The 21,267-nt window shown below is 43.6% G+C and overlaps 1 protein-coding gene across 2 annotated transcripts in view; it reads right to left on the bottom strand.

Annotated features, from left to right (window-relative positions):
* Positions 1 to 236: 236 nt before the first annotated feature.
* The window catches only part of ASPSCR1 (ASPSCR1 tether for SLC2A4, UBX domain containing), a 38,553-nt gene continuing 17,522 nt past the window's right edge, over positions 237 to 21,267 (bottom strand). For both annotated transcript variants that reach the window (XM_064728497.1, XM_064728496.1), the window contains exons 8-16: positions 16,801 to 16,940; positions 15,452 to 15,533; positions 14,595 to 14,661; positions 13,798 to 13,860; positions 13,462 to 13,514; positions 2,629 to 2,680; positions 1,871 to 1,940; positions 1,364 to 1,539; positions 237 to 783 (exon numbers count right to left, since the gene is read on the bottom strand). In XM_064728497.1, coding sequence (XP_064584567.1) covers positions 770 to 783; positions 1,364 to 1,539; positions 1,871 to 1,940; positions 2,629 to 2,680; positions 13,462 to 13,514; positions 13,798 to 13,860; positions 14,595 to 14,661; positions 15,452 to 15,533; positions 16,801 to 16,940 — 717 coding nt within the window. In that variant the 3' untranslated portion in view covers positions 237 to 769. The remainder of the gene's footprint in view (positions 784 to 1,363; positions 1,540 to 1,870; positions 1,941 to 2,628; positions 2,681 to 13,461; positions 13,515 to 13,797; positions 13,861 to 14,594; positions 14,662 to 15,451; positions 15,534 to 16,800; positions 16,941 to 21,267) is intronic.

Raw genomic sequence — 21,267 nt, 5'->3', positions numbered from 1 at the left:
CTGTCATCTGAAGAGACCCTTCAACTGGATGTTTTTTCCCTGGCTCTAACTAATTACAGATGGTAATTATACACAGTGAAAACAAAGCTAGAGCTTAGGGCAGAAACAAGCTCAACAGGCATTCCATGAACAGACACCTGTGTTCCTTGTTAACAAGATTCTGGCAACTGAACACAATACGAGTGCAGCAGCTTGGGTGCTTCACAGGAATGTTCACTGTTCTGAACTGGTTTAAGTAACTTAACTGCTTACTCTTCATTTATTTTCCAGCCATCTATGTCCAGAATTATCAGCAGCACTAACCCTAATCACTAAGAAGCAGCGAGAAGTCTTGTTCTAGGCACCACTTAACTATTATAGGTAAAACTGAACCAGATTTTATCTTGCCACTAGAATTGAGGCTAGACTCAAGTGATCTCTGAAGGTGGAACTGAGAGGATTTGAATTTAAAAGTAGGGATAGAAACAAAGTCCTTTGCAGAAAGTATATAGGAATCATGTCTCCCTTAATTCTCTATTCTTGTTATTTGCATGCAAGAAACCTTAAATTTAACATCTAAGCTTGCTTCTGTAGTCACAAAGACCACAAGCAGGCCCTCCACTCCTCCACCAACTGCAACTGGTATCTGAAATAGCCATTCTCTTTTTATAACTAATGTTCATACAGATTAGATCTCTCCATGGCCACCAACACCTTTTACACATTCTTAGTAAGTTCGCGGAGAAGAAGGCACAGCTGACAACTCAGTGATCCAGCAGCCCAGGATGCTTCATCTCTTCCCACCTACAAAATAAACAGAGCACCATTAAAACAAGAAAAATGGAATTATCACTTACTCATTTCTCAATAAAACAAGAAAAAATTATAATGGACACTTGGTTGCAATCTTAATTATGGAAAACCCCTACTGGTTTGCAGTGAAGATTAAAAAGAAGACCAACTAAAAAATTTAAGAGAAGTAAAAGTACTAAGACTACAGCAGCAAAAGCAAAGTTATGCCCAAGATTTAACAGATTACATGGGCCCTTGGTATGTACAATACCCTGCCCATTAGTATTTGAACTACACTGGCAGAGTGTAGAGCTCAGCATACCAAGAGCAGAACACAGCTAAAAATGCTACAAGATATGGATTAGGTATCAGACTTCCCGGTGTTCAGAATCTGCATTCATATACTTCTCCAATGAAGGCTGACGTTCAAGTCACCAACAAATTTGTGACTGACAAGCAGTGAACCAAATGTCCTGCAAGCATAAGCTGACATCTGCACCAATACCATCAATATCCAGCATGTCTGGCAGAGAGGAGGCTGCCTTTTGGGGCAGTTCAGAAGGAGCAGAGCTCTCCTATGATTCATTGATACCTGGAAGCTTCAGCCATTTGGGTATTTTCCCAGGGGCTTTTCTAAGCACTTGTGGAGCTCCCTGAGTGCTGGCTGCTTCTGGCTGCTCAATGGTCTCTTTGTCACTTCCCACTTCTGGTGCAGATAGGGATGGAACCACTGATGCTAAAGTTGATGAAGCAGAAGGAACTAATGATCTGGACAAACATCAGAGAAAAGAAATAAGCAAATAGAATTAAGCTTCATTTTTCATAATAGCCCCCTGTACCACCACCACCTTTAAAGTCAGATTGAAAAAGCTCTTCTTTTTCCATTATAGAAGCACTAGTATTTACTTAAGTCACTGAAATCCTACTTTGCAAAGGACTCACAAAGCTATGAAGTCGAGTATGACACTACGACTGCTTCTGGACAGGAGGAAGTCCTAGTATCTTCAAAGCACTTTTCTCTGTAGTAAGATGGGCTCATTTCATCCTTCCCACTCCTGAAATACTAAGGTATTTGCAACTCTACTCAACCCCAACATACCTGGCTACCAATAAATCAGCTGAAGAAGGAGAAACTGCAGAGCACAGCAGGTCTGATTTCAGGTAACAAGCTGTTTAGAAATGAAATCAAATCGATAATTTTTAACATAGATACATCAATCACCACAGTTTCACATAGCTCTCAGCTCAAAAAATATCTGCTATGTACTACAGTAAACCTACATCACCTTCCTCCAAATGACACAGAACATTACTAAACCATGCCTGTTTCTTTCACGACTCAGAGGTGTCCTATTTCATCATTCAAACCTCAAGACCTTGACGTTTTCTTTCAGTGCTCATCTCAGGAACTTTTCTGTGAAGCCATGGCATCCTCTGGGCCCTACAGGGATTCTAGGCATAAACCAGAGATGCCAAAGATTCAGATCTGCTCTACCATCCCCAGCCAGTCCACTACCACAGGAGCTCTGCAGAAGCATTTCGTAGACATTTGTCTGGTTAACATTTTGAATGGGATTTTTTTTCCTATGGAGTCATTCTTCCATCATTCTTGATCCCAGGGCAGACGATGCCCACTCCCCAGCCTATCAAATCCCATAACAGAGGTACAATGTCTACATCTGTGCTCAAGGTAACTGACCAAACCAGCTCTGAAGAGCTTTTGCCAGTCAGAATGGGGACATTCATCCCCAAGGACTGCAGTTTCTTTTGACAGAAGAACTCTGACAGAAAGGATGCAATACTGACTCTACTGCAGGAACTACACAGTCAGCTGCATGAGAAAGGAAATGCACTCACCCCTGCGCTCCTTGGATCCAAAATGAATCACAGCAGTTGGGAAAAGGTTAGCCTGAAGCAAAAGGGGAAAAGAAGGTATCACTGTCTGTAGATGCTTTCACAGTTCACTGTGAACATCAGAGGCAGGTTAGACAGCTACAGACAAATTCATGGAGTTCAAGTTAAGGTCACTAACCATCTGTAATTCAGGAAAACTTAAAACTTGTGCAGAGCACAGGCCACTCAGTGTAAGACATGAAGGAAAATGTTATGATCTGATGCACTAAACAGGTGATGAGACCTCTACAGCAAGTGCTCACTGCAGGAATGCCCTGCCATTCCTTCTCCTCTGTCCTCATATCTCAGGCCATTGTATTGCACCCAGATTCTCTACTGCTGAGCAGATAACATTAATATGATGAAGAATATTCTGAGTGGCTGATACCGAGAGAAGAAAAATTCAGCTATGCCTTTCCAAACTCTATTCTAAATAATTTTATTACATTTACACCCTGTCTATAGTTGAAACTTATCTAGTTTCACCACCTTTCCAGGATTAAGTATTTTCTTTTATAAATCCAACCTGAACTCCTAGTTCCTACTTATCAGAATAACTGCCATAACAAAACATTTTTTTTTCTATCCAGTGGGTTTGGTGGTTATTTTTTTTCCTTTTATTTCAATGGAAGTCCCTGTAATTGGTGTCCATTTCCTCTTGTCCTTTTACAGGGCACTGCTAAGCACTCTGGACCATATTCCCAGCTGTTTCCATCTCTTTTACTACACACATTGACAAGACCCCCCACAGAGCTTCTTTTTTTCCAGGCTGAACAACCCTGACTCCCTCTCTCCCTCTCCCCAGATGCAGGTCACTTCAGTGTCTTTTGGTCCTTTTCTGGGCACCAGAGAAACTGTGCGACTGGACTCGCACACCCCCTGCTCAACTGAGGAATCACAAATGCACCTGCAGGGATCAAGGAGGGACCTACCCATGGAGGTTGCTCTGTCACCTACAGTGGCCCCAGTGTCACACCACCTCTTCAAAAACCTCAGTGATACATTACAAAGCACTGCAACACCACACCCAGTGGTGAATCCAACTGTTACGAAGGGAAACACAGAGCAAGAGAGACAAACTGACTAAATTTCATTCTAAAAACTGACACTACTGCAAGCTCAGGCTCAGATTTTTAAAAGGGTATGATATACAGAAGATTAATATGATATGGCATAACCAACTGTTCCAGAAAGAATTCTGAAAAAATAACCATCATATTTATTACATGCATTATATGCCACTATAATACCACATAAAGAATAACTAGCTGAAACAATTCTGTTAAGTTTTTAGGAAGCTTTGTACTAAGAGACAGGTAAAAAACCAAGTCATTATGGTGTAAAAGAAGGAAGTACCACTGTAGCCAGAAACTCTACAGCCATGTTAATTAACAGTCTACATCTTCCCTGGCAAAATGGTAACATTAAACTTGTGACACGGATCCAATAAATAAATAAATAACCAGATAAAAGCAAGGCAATGCCCCACTTGGTATCACTCATACGTACTTGGGAGCTGTGTAGGGCAGACTGACTGCTCTGGAGTTTTCTTGAGCCTCTGTTGCCACCATCAGCCCAAGCTGGATACTGGAATGATGGTCCTTGGACCCAATCCAGCACAGCAATTACCAGAGCTCAAAAGAACCCTGATCTTCACAGAGGAGGCTGTGGACTGCTGTCTAATATGGAGACTAATAAAATTGTATTAACTGAAGGCAAAATGAAATAGCTTCACCTCTCTTCCTGCCTCCAAGCTTCAGAGGAGCATATGGTGTTATGCATTTCTTTGACATTAATCCAGAGGCCACAGAAGGCTGTGTCATGCAGCACAGTCAACATCACGCGAGGCTGAAACAGGAGACATTTATCACTCTGCTCCAAGACTCAGCTCCTGCTAAAGCATCCAGGCAAATTCACATCCTTGAACTGACATTTTAGCAAAATAATTATTTATTAGGTCTTTTAACATTTCATTCCTCAGTCAACAGGGCCTAAGGTTGCCTGTTCCAGTCACAAAGACAGCTCTCCATAAACTTTTTTAATTACAAAGTACCAGACATGGTTTAGAAATCCCAGGAAAAACTCTCAAAAGAGCTTTGATGTTCCTGCAGCATTCGTCTATTTAGGAAATGGGTGCCTTAAAAAAAGGCCCCCCCCAACACACATACACTCAAGCCCTTTTACACACAACATCCTTTTCATGCCAGCTGCAAGTTGGAAAATGAGGTTTTTGTAGTGTGTTAGTGTTGGAATTTTTTAATAACCTCCCCTCTCTTTTTTTTGCCTCCCGACCAATTATCTTGGTAAATAATTAACATTCTGAAGGAGATAAGTAAGCACAGAAACTCAGAACTCAAAGCCCTTTAGTTCAAAGCCCTGCCCTTTTCTCTCCGTTTCCCTGCTGCTGCCACTGAAACTTCCTTGTCAATCAAGCTCTGGGCACACACATCAAAGCCTTATGTGGGAATGGCCCCAAGGGGTCAGAGAAAATTCATGGCAGGGCCTGTGTGAGGCACAAAGAGAGAAGGAGTGAGAAATACAGACCAAGAGCTAGACAGACTCATTCAACAAACAAACATATAGACAGACTGTGCCCCAATATAAACCTCTACCCTATTTACTCACAGGTCATCAAATAACCATAGTTCACAGTTTCAGGATCCACGCTCACAACCATTTCCTACAGCTGGCAGAACACCAGTTTGAATGTTTCAGTTCAAAATCTTAATTGAAAGAAGCTTAAGGGGGCTACACAGCAGCCCTGCAGTACACAGAATGCAACATCCTCCCCAGGGCTCCTTTCCCTACATCCTATCCGTTCCTAGGGGTCAGCCAGCATGGAGTCCCTTCTTTCCAAACCTCCGCCCAATAAGGTTTTTTTCTCCAGTTCAAACAGACTATTGGCTCATGCACAGAGCCTTTGGTCTAGCTTTCTTTGTGTGGAATTGTCAGGTACCACCCCAATCCCAGCACTCCCTGAGGCTGCAGCACAGAAGGCAGCCAGCTACACCTCACCTGGGAATTCTGCAGCCAGTCATGGCAGGACCTAACACTGTCCCAGAGTTTTTTGTAACCTGAAGTATTTAAATCTGCAGCATTTTCACATGAAAAAAATAAAAGCAGGCCAGTAGAATGATTCACTGTCCAAGGACTGTCTCGGCATAAAGAGGAGAAGGTTTTAGATTCTGTCCATGAAAACACATGGGCCCAAAGTCAAAGCCTTCAGTATTCTCCAACACCTATGAATGTAATGATCAAACACTGGGCAAACCATCACCTGAAAACTGTATCCAGGTGTCAGCTGCTCTAATGTTTGAAGTTGTTCTAATGCATCTGACAACGTTTCTAGAACAACTCTGCAGTTCTTCACTGCATAGGGTTCCTGCAAGAACATCTGTGAATCAACAGATTTTGAGACCTCTTAGGAGCCTGCCAGGTTGACCAAAAGAATCAAAGGATGTTCAAAACAAGTAACTCAAAAAGCTCCACTCACTTATGTGCAGAGAATTACTACAATAGGATTGAGCCAACAGCCAGTTACTACACTCCAACACCCAGCATTTATCTTCCTTGCTGCTTTGATTTCCAGCCAAAAAACCTGCCATTCTGACCGGGGAAATTGATGCTATTAATCTATTGAACCATAATGTTCAAATCACACTGTCCAAGATGTATTTACAACATACAGTCATATTTACTGCACCAATACCTAAAAATTCAACTGAAAATGGTGTCCCGTAGTGCAATTATATAGATGCAATGTAACTAAAAATACTTTGAGTTTGTGGGTTGTTTTTATTTTTGTGGGTTTCCTGTTTTTCTTTCTGGTTTTGGGGGCTTTTCTTTTTTATGCAGATGAAAAACTGAGACCTAAAGAGATAACTTACTCAAGGTCACACAGGATGGCAGCAGCAGCAATAAGAACTAAGCACGCAAGTCTCAAGAGCCCCATCCAAGGTCATAATCACAGAACAGCTTTCTTCTGAAGGAACAGAAAGTCACTGAGGCAAGAAGGAAAGGAAGTCAATATCCTGCTTATTACTCTTCTCATTTAATAAGTATCATTCTAAATGATACTTACTTTTTCAAATCTCCTCAGATTTTAAAAAGATGTAACACAGATTGATCCATCTGCTTGGTTACAGTTGCAGAAGTTTAAATGAACACTTTCTATTTCAGAGATCAGAAGACCTCACCAAGCCCCATTTAGTCTGAAAGTAGAGCTGAGTAACTCCAATTTCACCCAGGGATAGCGAACGGCTACTCAGACACTGCGGCGGTGAGCGTGGTTTGTGACAGCCTGGCTGTGGAGTGGCACTGGGGCTGCTGCATCTCACATTCCATGACTAAAATATCCACTTCAGAACAACAGTCCCTGGTGAATCCAGCTGTGATACAGCAGAGACACATTTCTGCTTTGTTTTGCTGCATGCTTCAGTAACTTGTTCTCTAGAACAAAGAAAATATTTCAGGCAGAACCCTCCTCAAATAACACCTCAATACTTCCTGTTTCTCAGACATACATATGCAAAAAATCCTAGAACAGAGCATTGCAGATGATGCACATTATTCTCGGGGAGCCGTTCTCTTCCCTGGCAGCAGTGCTGTCAGCCAGGCAGAGGCTGCTGCTGAAGGGAGCTTGCAGCTGCCAGAAGGAGCAGCATTCTTTCCGTTACACAATCCGAGAAGATCAGAGTGCCACAGGTCTGCTGCTAGACTGATGTTAGGAAGATGAATAAGAACATAAGCACTTCAAAGGAACACGCACATGGAAGGAGAAACCCAAGCTACCAACATGAAATACTGCATAGTATACACACCCCAAACACATAAACTAGCTCTTGGAAAAGTCAACTGGAAGGCCGGTGGATCAAAAGTTTCTCCAGCAAGACTGCACAGCATTGCTGAGACAGAAATAAACACCACAGTCATGGTGAAAGAGGCAGATCAAGAGGTTCAAGTTTATAACCTGAGAACAAAGCTGCCCAATGTGGGCTTCAACTGCCAGAAGAGATGGAAATTCTGTGGCCAACATGGAGGAGATCTGATCCAGCTAGGGCAAGGGACCTTTAAAATTCATAAGGCAAAGATAAGATTTAAAACCATTGTTTTGAGAAGGCTACTTACAAAGACATCCAAGTACAAAGAACATTCATTGAGACCTTGATAGCTGAGATCAGAAAGATCTGGCCTTCAAAACTGGCAGTAGCAGTGAACATTCTGGGCAGGATTTCCACTCCAAACTCAGTTGCGCAAGAAGCCTCTCTTGGACCAAAGAACCCAGCTGTCCTGGAAGCCAGCATCGTGAGGCAAGTATATGTAACAGACCTCACCACAAAGGGAAGGTGAGATTGCTACCGAATGCAGTCAGACGATAAAATCCTGGATGGAGAAGACTAAGACTTTTAGGTGAATGCCATCCTCTGTGCTGGATGAATTTCAGTATTAATTGCAATTTTCTTTGCCAGTGAGTGCAATAACCACAAGGCCTGCCACAGGAAATGCCTCTGATGAACTGACTCTGATGAAGTAATTTTTTCTGAAATTGCATTCAGATTCTTGCCAAGGGAGAAGGTTTCATCCTGCCTGAGTCGCAGTCAGGTTCACCGAACAAGCCCGCCAGACACACTGCCCAAACTGGCATTAATAAATGGGATATGGAAAGAGAACCAGAGACAAAGAAAAGAACAAACAGCTCATCTGGATTTCTGCCTCATGGTATGTGACAGAGGAAACACTCAGCGCACTCTAAGATCTGACTAGAAGACCTAGGTATTTATGTGGAAGCCTGTGGAGTGCTGTAGCTCCTCTGTAGACAGAGGATGGCCTCCTGCCCTCTCTGCTGCCTCGACTTTTCCAGTGACTGGTACTCCTACTTTCTGCTAAATCTTTCCTAGTATTAACACAGCAATCAATGATTTTTTTTCCACTAATCCACTCCAGAAATGCACTACAAAACTGCCTGTTTCTGGGAGGAGAAAGAAGCTAAGAAGCAACTCTGAAAAGCTCAGACAGCCTAGAAAAAACACAAACAAGCCACTGGAGCTACAAGGAACTCAAAGCCAAGTGCTACAACAGGGAAGCCTGTGGTTGATCAGCTCTGGAGAGCAGAACATTATAAAACACTTCAAGGGACATGAGGAGAAGGCCGCCAGCAAAAACAGCAACAACAAAAAATCAAAGCAGTGCCTTGAAGTCTTTATGGGTTCCAAAAACTCCACATTGCTGCCAATTTGTGTGCTCACTATACTGTAAATACACACAGATTTTGGGAGCATTCACTTCAGACAGTTCTTTCATTCCAAGTATCTTGGCAAACAAGTCAACAACAATGGTCTTCTTTTCCTGGTTCTGCTAGCAGCGTAAAGGTTCTCCCTTCATTGTAAGTGGTCGAATGTAATGAATGTGGTGCCAAACTTGTCAGCTTGAATGGAGGGAGAGGGTGGAAAGAGCAGAAGTACTGGCAATATGGTATTCCACCATCTGCAGTCACTTCTGCTATTTGGCTTCAGCACAAATTTCAGTAATTTATAAATATCTGAATGCGCAAATGTGCCCACATTACTGCCTCAGACATCATCCATTTTTCCTTGCCAAGTAAACCAACACCATCTTTAGAGTGGAGGATAACCTACTGCTAACTTAGGACCTGGGATAACATGAAAATTAAATGTTGGAAACAAATCCAGAATGGATGGATACACTATGGTAGTACCTGCTTTAGAAAAATCAAGAGTCAGGTTATGTGCAGGCTTCTCTGCAAGGGGAGCACATCAAGTGCCAAGCATCCCAAGAGGCCACAGCTACCATGAGTGACATGCAGCATTTGGGGCAAAAGTGGCGAATTTTGGCAGTTGCACGATACAACCGGAACCCTTAAAGAGATGTATTACCACTAAAGACAAATTTCTTCCCGAACCTTTCACATATCCTCCAAACCCAACAAAGATACATCAAAAAACCTGAGCAATTAGTTGTACTGTTACTTTACCCAAGCTCTCTTTTTCCAATGATGTCTGGAAGAACTGCACACTCCACAGCACTTCATTCACAGTCACATCCTATGCACCACAACTCTGTTATTTCAGAACAAGCTTTCTCACTACAGGGGTGCTGTGTACTGCCAGGCCACCTTAGAGCAAAAGCTCCTCTATCCCCAGCCCCAAAGGCACATTATTTTACAAAGTACCTTAACCATCTCCTATCTTTACAGAGCAGCTTTGTCCTTTCACCTGTCTTCTCCCAGATCAGGGAACAGAAGGGGAGCTCTGACTAAAGTTCAAGATGTTTCCCTTCCATGGACCACAAGACGAATGAAAAGGGAAAGGTCTCTACAAATCCCCCTGCACAGAGCCCAGCCCCATCCAGGGCACAGTCAGGCACTGCAGCCTGCCCTATAACACTCAGTTTGCAGCCAGTGGGGACCCTTGGCCCACACGAACCTCCTCCCAGACTGAAGACTTCTCCGTTTGGAAGGCCACAGCCTCATGTGAGAAGCAGTGTGCAGGTGCCAACCCCAGTAATGAAAGATTACCTCTTTCATTCTTATTTCTGCTGAGAGCCCCGAGGCTCAGGCAGTGCAGCCTCATTGGGAACAGACACTTCCAAACACGGCATCCAACAACGACACAGCAGGCATGGACACAACAGCTGGAGTGATTCCCACATCTGTCTCTGTCCGCAGCAGAAAGGCCCTTCAGCCCCTTTTCTCCCAGGCACCCAGACCCCAGCAGAAGGGAAAACTTACCAAGCAGGAAAATTATGGCATGGGGCCTGCACTAACATGATGAACGTTAAAGAGGAATAAGAATTTACATTGGTTAACAGCAGCAAAACTTCTCCCACAATCAGCCGGGGCAAACAGGGATAAGGCACCATCCTGACAGGTCAGAGTTCTGTGGTCTTTGACAGCAGTTTGGGTAACCAGAAAAGCATGAAAAGTTCTCGTCAGGAATTGTTTCTTTCATGTTTGATGCTTCATCCAAGTAAAATGTTTATAAACACACAGAATCATTCCTGCCATAACAGACCGTGACCTGAAAGGGCTGAAGGGCCCCCAGCAAGGGACACAGGCTACACAGCCACTGGCATTAAATACAGCTCTCCCAAGGACAGAAGAACCATAGGCAGAGCAGAAGTCCATTCAATCCAGCCAGTACCCTAACACTGAACAAAAACCAGACCAACAAAAAAGAGTATCCTTGCTTACAAGTGATTAGCTAGCAATGGTTTTCAGTTCAGAAGCTTCCTGAAAAGGCTTCTATATATTAAGACACACTCACTAAATATCTTCCTTGAACTTGTCCAAATTTCTCTCAAATCAGTACATCCTTTCAGTATATGGCACCCCCTGACAAGGAAGTCTGCGCCTCAGTTTTCTGACACACAAACAACCACCTTCTTCCATCTATTCTAGCTCCTGCTTGCCTCACTTGATGCCATTCACTCACACTCAAGAACTCAATGCATTCCAGCTTCTCCTTGGCATGTAATTCCCTTTCCAGTTACAGCTTTTACAGACTGGCAAGTCCTGACCTATTCAGTCTTTCTGTGGACGGGAGACATTGCAGATCTCTGATGAACCTCACTCTGGTCTCTGAAGATGTGAGACCAGATCTGGATGTTATTCAGACAAACCCTGGTCCCTACACAGCGATGTTCTCTATTTTGTTCAGAATACTTCACTTTTGGAAGGAGGTTGTTTTTGATTTGACTGCTATTCAGTAATGAGCTGATGATTTCACCACCTTTGCTGCAAAGCCATAATGATCAATGCAAGAGCTCACTGAGCTGCCTCAAATTACTTTCCCTGCACATCATCACATTTATCTATGTAGAGCTAGCTGGGTAAGCCAAAAATACAAAGTCATACAACTGTTAACTAATGCAATAGTAATCTCTTTGTAATGTCATGTTACAATCCCTAAAAAATATTCTAAGGATGAGATTTTACTTGCTTTCCACATTTGGCAAGTAATTGTACAGATTCTGTATAGTTAAGATTGTGCTTAAAAACTCCATTTTACTTTAATTACACCCAAATTCTCAACATAATCACCAGTCTAATTTGACTATGGTGTGATTACATGTGGCATGAATAAAAACATATCTTTAATTAGGTTTAGATTTGACCCTTTATCTTAGTTGGATGTTACTCCTCTTTCATGGTGACAGAGAAGATATGAGAAATGAGAAAAAATATTTTCCTTAAAACAGTCCATTTGCAAAGAATTTTCCACTTTTGAGCACAGCATCTTGAGCAGTCCCAGTTCTGTATCTAAGCCAAGGCTTTTGCACCTTTGCCATGTGCCACAGCAAGCACAGCAATCCATGGAAAGCCACTGCAGACTGGAGATGTCTGACACTAAAATCGATCTGGTTCCTTACAAAGCTGTGATTTCTAATGAAGTCTCTAAGACTGGGCTGTAAGGCACCTCCAAGTCTTCAAAGAACACTAATTTAACATGTGTTCATGTCTCAGGGAGCTGCCATGAAGAATGAATTTCACAGTAAATGTCACAACTAGGAAACCGGGAAATTGCCACACGGATAACAAGCACCAGTAATGGTGCCAGGTACAGAACAAAGGCTTTAACACAGCAAATTAAACAAAATTCCTGCCAAAAGGTTTCTTATTTCAAAGACAACGAGATGCAATTATTCCTGTGGTGCTTTACTGAAAAAGTCATGTTTCAGGAGACATCCAGAGAAACATGAGATGTGCACTGAGAAAGAGAAAATAGAAGAACAGAACTGCAGGATGGGGGAGGCAGGCAAGGAGTAAACAGAGGTGAGTAAAGGATTTAGAAGATTTTAGAAAACAGACCAAGGTGAACAAGGGAAACCAGAACCAGCATCAGAAGATCAACAGGAGGCAGATACAGGTCTGAATATTCAATCATCTAAAAGCATCTGCCTGTGTATTTCTTCCACATGGCCTGGTCACAAGTTGTGGAACTTGGAAAACTCCATGGCAAACAACTTCCAAGGCATGCTAATCACTACCTAATTCACCATGCTGCCTGAAAAGTCCCTTTCTCTATTCCTCTCCCCACCCCAGCCTTTCTGCTCCCTCAGGGGCATCAAACAAGAATTCTCACTGCTGCTGCATGAGCCCTTACTCTGAAGAATCTCTGGTGCACCAGTCTGGAATGGTCCATGCAGTTCTGAATGACAGAACATTTTAAATACTGTGAGTTTAGGGCAAAGTCACATCTACTCCTAATGTAGATGTGTGATCTACACAGCCAATAGTCTCTGGCTAGGGACATCAAGACCACCTTATTGGACACTTGCAAAAAATCTCAAAGAATCTGTATGTGAAAACCTGTATTTCAGTGTTTTCAAAAAGAGAATGTGTATCCTTCAGCGCACATTGACTCTCACATAGTGATTTCAAAGAAGTCAGATTTTTGTCTAATATGGCCACTATCTCCCACTGCAGCAATTGAAAACAGTTCCCTGTCCACACTGAGTCTCATCTCTTACTATCCTAGTCCAGCTACAGATAAAGCACACTGAGCACAGCTCAGCTCTCACAATAACATTCCAGGTTAACTGCAGTGTGTACCAAACAATGGGAATCCCCAGCCCTGCCCAGCGTGCCTCTGCCTATTGCTGCACAAGGTGGACCTCTTCTGGTGAAGAGCTTGTGCTCCAAAACACCTGGCTCCACTAGCCTTGGCTCAGCAGAGGCCTACAGCACTACCCAGCTTCTTCTAAAAGTAAATAAAGCCTGAGGCAGGGGTAAGGGGAGCACAAAGCAGAGAGAATCAGAGCCCATGTGAGAGTCCTTACCTCAAACAGCGTCAGGCTTTCATCGCTCAAGATGATTCTGGGAGGTGCAACAACTGAAGTTAAAAAACAAGTTATAAAACACCTAGCAACCAGAACATCAAACATAGGTATGGGAGGCATCCCTGCTCTCTGAAGGAGTGACACATTCACATGTCCACAGAGGCTGCTTCTCAGGCAGAAGCATAACATGGCTAAGGGAGCGGGTTACACCCTCTTTGCACTGTGAAGCTGTGTTTTAGGGAAGGCATTCCCTTCCAGGCATCCCTCAGGCATCAACATCCCACAGCTAGAAACAGGCTTTATAAAGTAAGGCCAAATATTACCAACAGCACTCACATAAGTAAAATGGCAACTCTGCATTGGCAAGGTGGCTTCTTACAAAGTCTCTCAAAATGCCAACTGTGGAAAAAGGAGAGAAAGGTTTGCTAAATTACATTTGGTTCTTCAAATGTTGGGCAAGAAGACTAACTTGTAACAGCAGAAATGTCTTCTAGAAGGTATGGAGATTGCCTTTTACTCCAAAGTACACAACTGCTCTCACAAATTTCTTGTAGAAAAAACAAACAAATCACTTTGATGTGCTGGTCCCTTGGAAAAATCTAAGGATGCCTACAAAATTCTCAAAAAACTTTGTGCAGGTAACCATGGCTGACAGCTGAGAATAAGAGGATCTCCAGTAATAACAGTAAGAGCTACTTGGTGCATGGTCTGATTGCCTTTTGTAAACTGACAGAACCATAAATGTACATCCTCTCTTAGTAGAGTTGAAGTTCATTTTTTTAACTCCTTCCTGCTTTTTGCGGTAGATTTTGGCTTGGGGAAGGGGGTGAAAGACGTTTTACACACTAAGTCAGAGGAAGTCTCCAAATGCATCCCAGTAACACATCATTTAGACACAAACAGGGGGATAGCAAGTGGGACAGCTTCCTGTCTACACAAGGACAAGTATTTTGCCATCTCCACCAAGTAGCCCTTAGCTAACTTAACCAGCCCAAGGTCCCTTCTTAGTCCCTTCAGGGCCCTACAATGACAGTGTAACTACCTTCTGCTGCTTCCTCAGAGCAGCTTTACTTTGCCAGGCAGCAGTGTGACCTGTTCAGACACACTCTCATTGCGTCATTGGCTGGTCTTACCAGTCTCAGTGGGATGGAAGCAGCCTTGCAGAACGTGACGGTCTGGAAAATGAACTCTCACCACCACCTGAAGCAAAGACAATGCCCATCAGGACAGTGGTTCATCACTGCTCTGTAACACCTGTCCTTGGCTTAGAACCTGCAAGTTTTTATTTGTTGGTTTTCTTTAGCGGGGAGATCTGAGGTATTTACAGGGACAGAAGTGCAACCTGGCTAACAGTGCTGTGCAGCTCCTCAGGGAACAATGGCTCTCTGCCTTTCAGAGGGGGCACAAGAGCTCAATATGTGATGTAAAATGCAGCAGCACTTGCTCAGAGAGTAGGAGCTCCCTGTGCTAAATGATGCACCAACAGCAAAGACAGACCCTCATGGACAGGTGCAGACAGCTCACTGGCATCCCAGTGCGTCCACAGCAGTAGGAATCCTCCTGAGGTACCCCTCACCTTTGCACCTCCAGCTTGGTCAGAAAGCCCCTCACTAGGAAACTGCACAGGGATCAGAGTTGGAGAGTAAAATAAACCCAACCTGTAACATTGAATCATTTCACTTTCAATGAGTTTCTAACAAAATGTCTACAGAGAGCAGGCAGGAAGGCTCAGTGATACAGACTGATGTGTGCAAAACAGAAAGGTTTTGAGACATCTGGAACAGAACAGAAGCAACTCTACTGCCTGTCACTCAACCAGTGACATATTACCATATTACAGTACAGCTGTTTTCACATGGCACTCCTGTTATGCAAGTCCCAGAAACAGTTAATAGGGATGGGAATTTGAAAAGTCTCACAACTGAATCCCAAGGTACTCAATCCCTGAGTCTGGGATAGCTAGAGGAAGCGGAAAATGAACAAATACTACCTTGGGGTAACGCTCCAACTTCTCCTTCTGCTGAGACTCCCTCAAGGACTTTGTCATCAGTGGAGCGTCTTCCAGGCGTTTCCTACAGACATGGGAAGAAGGCAAGTTGTCTGTAATTTTACAATGTATTTTTACTTTATTAAGCTAGCACAAGATCCAAGCAGGGCTGATGAGAACTGATCAACTGTTTAATGCATCTCTCACAGCATTTTCCCTACCTCCTGAAACTACTGAGCATCAGCAACAATACTATATAAAATTACTTTTATTGTACAAGTTCATGACAGCAGATGCAAAAAAAGATTCTAAGAGGACAGGAAAGTCTGCTAAGACTACTCAAGAAGAGGTGGACTTATTAGTCCAATAAACCAGAGACTAGGGTTGACATTATTACTCCACAGGGGCAGAAGAGCTACTGAACTTGAAAAACAATGCCAGCACAAAAAATTAATAAGTATTAATTAGCAACAAGGAAAAAAATGAAAAGTTTCAGATCATTCAAGAACTGGCATTGTAGACGTCTATTAAAATAAGTAGTGGGTACAAAATAAAAGTCTACTTGTATTTAAGAGGAAACAATAAATGTAAGAAAATAATTACGTATTTTCCCATAAGCAAAGAAACTAGCTCCGACCCAAGAGATCCTGTGCTCAGCTTCAGTACATTTTCTTTGTATCCAAGTAACTGATGTGTAACTTGCCCTTATTTTTATCCCTGGCTGTAAGGGGAAAGCATCAGCAAATTTGGAAATTGGGTCTTTTTGGGGGGCCTGTATTCCAGTAATCCTCAACCAAATGACTCTACATTTGTACCACTAAATACTCCAGACCCACAAACAGCAGAGCAATTTTCAGGCCATATTCTGTGTACTCAGTGGCCTGTGGGAAAAAAATCAACTCTAAGTAAAAAGTTCAATTTGGACTTGGCTATAGCATAAAAGAGACTGCTTCACAGTCCTGGAGAGTTATTGCAATGTTTAAAGGAATGCTTTGACCCACTTCAAACTAAATACATTCATGAAATTAATTTCTTCAAGAAACATGCACACAGCAAAACGGTGCTGTGACAGGAAGGGCAGTTTATCTTCATCTGAGTTTTTACTGAACTGAAGTCTGATGAAGTAAAATCATGAATATTTGAAAGCCAGCTACCTGAACAGTGCGTGTGTGTGTGTGTGTATGCCTCTTCCAAACATTCTCAGGTCTTGCTTGTGGCTAAGTTGGTCTTTCTGATAAGGTCTAATAAAAGGCTAATTCAGTTACTTAGAAGATAAGGTGTTTCTTACAAGCTCTGCTGATCACTGTCACTCTGCTCAACAACAGGACACTCACAGCAGAAAGGGAACTTGCCTCTCATTCTGCAGCTGTGCCAAACGTTTCCGTACATCATCCACTGTGACTTCAAAAAATTCATCAGGAAGCTCTTCTGGGCCATCAGAAAGTTGTTCCAGTAGGTCTAGGTGACATATAAGGGGCTCACGTTCTACAAGCTACAGAAAAAAATGAGCTCAAATTACTTTTAAATGCATTGCTCTGCTTATCTTATAAGGTTCCTGAAAAAGAGTAACAGGACAGTATTTACAAACTGTCTTTTGACCTGTTCAGCTCTCTGAACTAAACCACTGCAGGGTTTCGTTGCACACCTTTTGAAGTTTTATCCTGGTTTCTCATGTGCAGAAAGATCCCTTAAACAGTAAAACTCTTGTTTTGCACTTACAAAGTGAGAGATCAGCCTTTGCTGCAACCAGAGCACACAGACGCAGGAGAGCAGTTCTCCCTGGACACCAGCTGCAACAAAGGTACTTAAAGCATTTACTGGCCAGCTGCCCTACACAGCAGAGCTGCGAGCAGGCACTCCAGGCTGCACTCCTTCTCACCTGGCCAGCAGGGCACAGAAAGCCTGGCTGCCTGCTCCCCCAGCTCCAGAGCCCAGGGCTGGGTGTCATGATGGCAAACCTTCCAGCGCAACTGGGCCTAGCCTACAGCTGTGGTTGCAGTTATGAAACAACCAAAACAAAACAAGCCAATACCCACAATCCCCTAAAAAGCCCAAACTGGAGCCCCAACCACTGAGATCAAGAGCATTTGCCATCTCTGCAGGCAGCAGGACTTTAATGGATCCCTCCCCAGGAAAGGTTATGTGCTGGCTACTCTCTCTTTTGCCCAAAGCAGCAGCTGTGCCTGTGTGAATACAAACCACGACCAGAGTCAAGCAATCGAGAGGCAGTTACATCTCCTGGATCTCAAACAAGTCAAACTTCCTAAATTCCAAAACTGTTTAAAGGAACAAAGCTTGCAAACAGAGAACAGCATACTGAAGGCTACAGGAGATGCAGGGAGGACACAGCTCATGGCTGAAGAGGCTCAGAGGAACAAAAATTTTGGTAGTTAATGCAGCATTTCTTCCTAGTCAGCTGCCAGCTTAACAATGCCACAGGCTCTGTGAATGAACCCACAGCCCATTTCTTCTCCCCTCATTCTCTCATACACTCTTTCCAATCCTAATTAACACCCAGATGTCCTCCATCCACTCACCCCTCCCCCAGGCACTGGCCACTTGGGAACAGGAGTCTTCTCAATTGTCTAAAGCACAACACAAATTACAAGGCAATGTTCACTCTACTTGTGGGCACTAAAGGGTAATTTGAGAAATTAAAAGATGGAGGTTGTGTGGGTGGGACCTTTGGCTACTTTTAGAAAGTTGAGCAGGGTCAGCCCTAACGAGCGGGTACAGGAGCCTGGCTGCAGCTTTCCCCAGGCCCGGGTGGGGTGGGGGTGCCAGTGCTGCAGGAAGGACCCCAAGTGCCCAGGACCATCTGCTGGGAAGCAGGTTGCACCGTGATCCAACCACTGATGCTCCAGTGAGGGCACATCTATGTCAGAGGCCAGAGGAGAATTAATCAGGCCTCCCCAAGAACCCAGTGTATTTTCATCTCCTCAAGCAGGCTTGAGTTTCATTTCATTCTAAACATGTAGTGAAAATAGATGTTTTCTGAACAAGCCCAAACCCAAAAGACTGAGGAGGTATATCCTATGGCGTGTTGTTAAGGGTGCAAGGATACGATGGAGAGAACTCCAAAGTATCCAAACTCTGCGTTAGCAAATCCTAAAGTTACCATTTAGTATTGGCGCTAACAAGGACTTTCGTTAATCCCAACAGCAGTGGGATTCCAAAGGGAAAGAGTCAGCCCCCATCCAAATTACAGTGACAGTTAATGGCATCTGCCAAGGCATTGGGAACCCAAGATGGCACAAGGCAGACATATATTCCAGTCCTAAGTGTTCCCTCCTCTTCCTTGTTGTGGGCTCCAACAATCCTAAAGTGCGGACAGAATCCAAAAATTAACTTCTCACAATGATTATGAAAGAGACTCCAGGAATACTAACCCACTTCCCAGCCCACTGCACACGCAGTGTTTTCCGCAATTGTGATAAAAAATAACCATCTCCTGTAACAATAAATGGCCGGATGTTCTACTTTCCATTATGTAAACCGGAGGAAAGCAAGCTGTGCATTTTGGTGTCCTACTTCTTCCAGGAGCCAAAGATGCTATGCTAAGGTTTGCCATCTTCCTTCTTCAAAGTCTATTCTTCCACCAAGGCTGAAATGTCAGGCACTTTTCCCCATGAGGCTGAAGCTGTATGTTCACAGCAGCATCTACTTAAGTGCAGCCTATGTGACAAAGCCAGGTGTCAGGAAGAATGCACTCTGGGGTCACCATCCTGCTCCCAGGGAAGCAGGTAAGCTGAGGAAAACTCTTATGATTTAAGTGAAATAGGGGTCATTGTGCTTTCCACAGCAGCAAGCTCTCCCCAGAGACCCACTTCCTCCCCACCACCTCTGGGAGCTCCAATCTCATGCTGAATCTGGTTTAAAGTTACCTTCTAATAATTAACATTCTGACATCAAAGTCAGCTTGCAGCTGTCTGTAAACCATCTTTAGCCCAAGAAACGAAGGGATGCCGGCACAGATTTTATCCAGCCTCTCTTCAGCTTCAAAAACCACACACAGGCAAAGCATTAATGAGAAGATTCTTTTACAAAAATGGACCTTTGATGTTTAAAAATAATTTGTTTTGTTTTGGGTTTTTTTTCCTCGGGACTGAAAAAGGACAAAAAGCAGATGCCATGTGGCTAGCCTTACTTGGCTGTTGCTGCTGGGAGGAGAGTGGAAGATGGCAGGAGTGGAGGAGGGAACAAAATGTAATCAATCAGCAGCAAAAGTACCAGAGATCAAAGGGCTTGAAAGCAGCCGTCAAAATCACATGCTGTTTAACACAAGGACACAACTCCCCCAACAGAATCTGCAGCTGCTTCCCAAGCTGCTCTCAGAGTGGAAGGCGGCTGGCTCCAGAAGTGGTTTGAACTGGACTGCGACTCCGAGAACGACGTCGCTCGGTGTGAGTCCGTCAGCCACCAGCACTCAGCCATGCCCAGGAGCTCAGCGGAATGATGGAGCTCTGCCTCTCCCACCAGGGCACAGACAAGTGTGGGCAACAAGACTGCTGAAGGGGAGCACCACAAACCCTTGCACTTCTTCTCTCTTCCCAGACACAGCACAAACTCCTCCTTTCCAAACCCCTCACAGACAAGAGTGCAACTGAAGCAAGCAACACATGAGACTGGACAAATCACCCAGCCTACTGTTTAATTCTCCATGTTAAGGGTCTGCTCCAAAAGGTTAAATAATACTGATTAGACAGACCCAAACACGCTTCTAATACACTCAAATATTCACCGCTGCAGGTTGGCATGGCCTCTTTCTGCTACTTGTGCAGTTCACAGCTGCTCCAGAGTCCTTCCACGGTCTGGCTTCTGCTCCTCAACAATTCAGAACTCATCAAAAATAGGCTGCAACCACAGAGAAGTCAACTAAGGTAGAGTCTCTACATCAACGTGAAAGCATCCACAGTCTTGCTAAATTCCTCCTGGACTAAGCTCCCTTTGAAGCTCCCCAGGCATCCTTTCTTTCTACTTATAGCTTTCTATTGTTCAATCCTGGCTGGATCAGACCAGCGGAGATTCAAACCTCCAACTCTAGGAGGTACCAAAGAGTCAGAAACAACAAAGGGGATCTGTGACACGAAAGCTGGCCAGTGATGAGCCAAAGGAGCAAGAAAAGAGCTGCTCACTGAGAATCCAGAATGGGAAACTCTCAGTGCATAATAACAAGGAGTAAATTATTAATTAAATGGCTCCTGTACTTCATGCTACGCTACTTGCCAGACATACCCAACCTTCCTGAAGGCATTCAATTCCATACAGCTGGCCTGCACAAAACACACTTCAATGTCATTCCCAGGTGACTCTGGGATGGCATCACAGCACTTTTCAGCCATCAGTTCTGGTATCTCAACATGGGCTCAAGCACTTTTCAGTTTTAACAAACACAGTTTTATTTCAGAGACCCAACAATGGTGAGATGTGCAATCTGTCCCTCTGGGAGATAGTTAGAGACAGGAAGACTACTTCAGAGGCAAGATATTTTAGATTAAGACAAAAACTACTTCTATAAGCAAGGAGAAGGACAAAAGGAAAAGGATGGAAGGTTTCTGCTTCATCTGCAATACAAAGAAAATTAAGTCACAGGGTCAGGTAACAAAGTGGCCATTTGTTCATGAAATCTGTGGCACTGAGGTGCAGGATCTTCTGGACTGTGATTTAAGGCAGCTGTGTTGTCTCTATTGCCTAACTCTGGACAGCAAATTCTTAAACTCAAATCCTTCCTACTTCCTTTCTGAACTCAGACAGAACTGTCTGTCATTAAGGCACCTAATTCTGTGACACAGGGAAAAAGTCCTAAATCTGGAAACATC

The sequence above is a fragment of the Zonotrichia leucophrys genome, chromosome 18 (assembly GCF_028769735.1).
Source record: "Zonotrichia leucophrys gambelii isolate GWCS_2022_RI chromosome 18, RI_Zleu_2.0, whole genome shotgun sequence".
Taxonomy (NCBI): Eukaryota; Metazoa; Chordata; class Aves; order Passeriformes; family Passerellidae; genus Zonotrichia; species Zonotrichia leucophrys.
The sequence above is the reverse complement of the archived record's forward strand: the minus strand, read 5'-3'. Positions and strand labels throughout refer to the sequence as shown.